General features: G+C 65.5%; 1 protein-coding gene across 1 annotated transcript in view; it reads left to right on the plus strand.

Moving 5' to 3' along the window:
- LOC102472364 (uncharacterized) overlaps positions 1–1,462 on the plus strand; it is a 26,308-nt gene that overhangs the window by 21,675 nt on the left and 3,171 nt on the right. Inside the window, 2 exon segments of the mRNA XM_014586674.2 lie at positions 6–155; positions 1,156–1,251. Of these exon segments, the coding sequence (XP_014442160.1) occupies positions 6–155; positions 1,156–1,251 (246 nt within the window).

The raw sequence follows: 1,462 nt of genomic DNA on the forward strand, positions 1-1,462 counted from the left end.
TGCGCCGGCTGGAGGAGAGTCTGTGCCCGCGCCACCTGCGGCCCCTCGAGCGCTACTGCCGCACGGAGCGCGTGTGCCTGTGCGAGACCTGCGCCGCCCAGGAGCACCGCGGCCATGAGCTCGTGCCGCTGGAGCAGGAGCGCGCGCTCCAGGAGGTGGGGCCCGCGCACTTGGGGCGGACGGGGGCTGGTGACCTGCTGCGCGCAAGCAGCACAAAGGCCATGGGGACCCCCTCCCTTCCGAGGCCGGATGTTAATTTTCTCCTCTAACCTGAGGATCTTTAGAGTCCCCTCCAGTCTTGACCTTTATCCAGACGCGGTGGTGGAGATGGGAAAGCGGGAAGGAGGGACCAGTTAGAGCACGGAAAGGACGCGAAGGGCCGGCAGGGGACTGAAGCCGAGCCAGAGACCGCGAAGAGGGAAGGCCAGTGGGGGCTAGCTTAGGCCCACGGGGTCCTGGGCGGCTGTTTTCTGGCAACCCGGCTGAGTTGCCGGCGGGACTCAGGCCAGTGCCAGCTCAGATGTGCCCTGGGCTGAGGCAGCGGCGCTGGATGGGTGCGGCCGGCGGCAGGACTGGCGGAGGGTGGGCAGGGCACAGATACTCTCTGTCCGGCTGTCCCAGCGTGGTGGGAGCAGAGCGGCCCCACTACCTCCGCCCCCAGTTTCCCTTGGCCTCCTGCCCGGTCTTGGTGCCTCTGGCCTTGGGATTTTCCGTCTCTCCTGCCTGGAGCAGTGACTCATAAAACCCAGGGGATTTGCCTGAAATCCCCATTTTTCAGGCCTGGGTTGGGGACAGTGAGCCCCAGGACGGCTTACTGCCCCCGTGTAGTTACGCATCCCCACTTTCTCACTCTGCCTCCTTCCCACTGGAGGAAGTTCTGAAATGAATGAGAGCAACTCTGCGAGCCAGGATGGCCGGGACTGGCCTCCTGGTCAGGGAACACAGGCAGAACCCCCAGGTCAGCCTGAGACCTCGCCTGGCATTCTGGAACGTAACAGCCTGGTCTGGAGGAACCTCTGGCAGAGCATGGGACATCATGGTCACTTGTAGTCCCCGGTGAACAGACACCACTCTCAGATTACACCTCGCCTGGGGTCCTGGTGCAGGGCTGGGGCCTCCGCCAGACCCTGTGCCCACGGAGGGTGTCGTCCACAGGCCGAGCAGCCCAAAGTCCTGAGCGCTGTGGAGGACCGCATGGACGAGCTGGGTGCAGGCATTGCACAGTCCAGGCGCACGGTGGCCCTCATCAAGGTCAGCCCACCCCACCCCCACCCCCACCCCTGCAGGGTGAAGTGTGCACGCAGCAGCCTGCTCCCGTGAGCCCTGCTCAGAGCCCTGCCCAGAGCCCTGCCCATCACCACTGAGCACGAGCATCACCCTGACTCCGCACAGATCCAGGGCGGGCTCGCCTGGCTCCTCTGAACCCCAGGAGGGCAGGGTGGGAGAGCGGGACCAGGGAAAG

Source organism: Tupaia chinensis, unplaced genomic scaffold, assembly GCF_000334495.1.
Source record: "Tupaia chinensis unplaced genomic scaffold, TupChi_1.0 Scaffold000159_1, whole genome shotgun sequence".
NCBI classification, from domain to species: domain Eukaryota; kingdom Metazoa; phylum Chordata; class Mammalia; order Scandentia; family Tupaiidae; genus Tupaia; species Tupaia belangeri.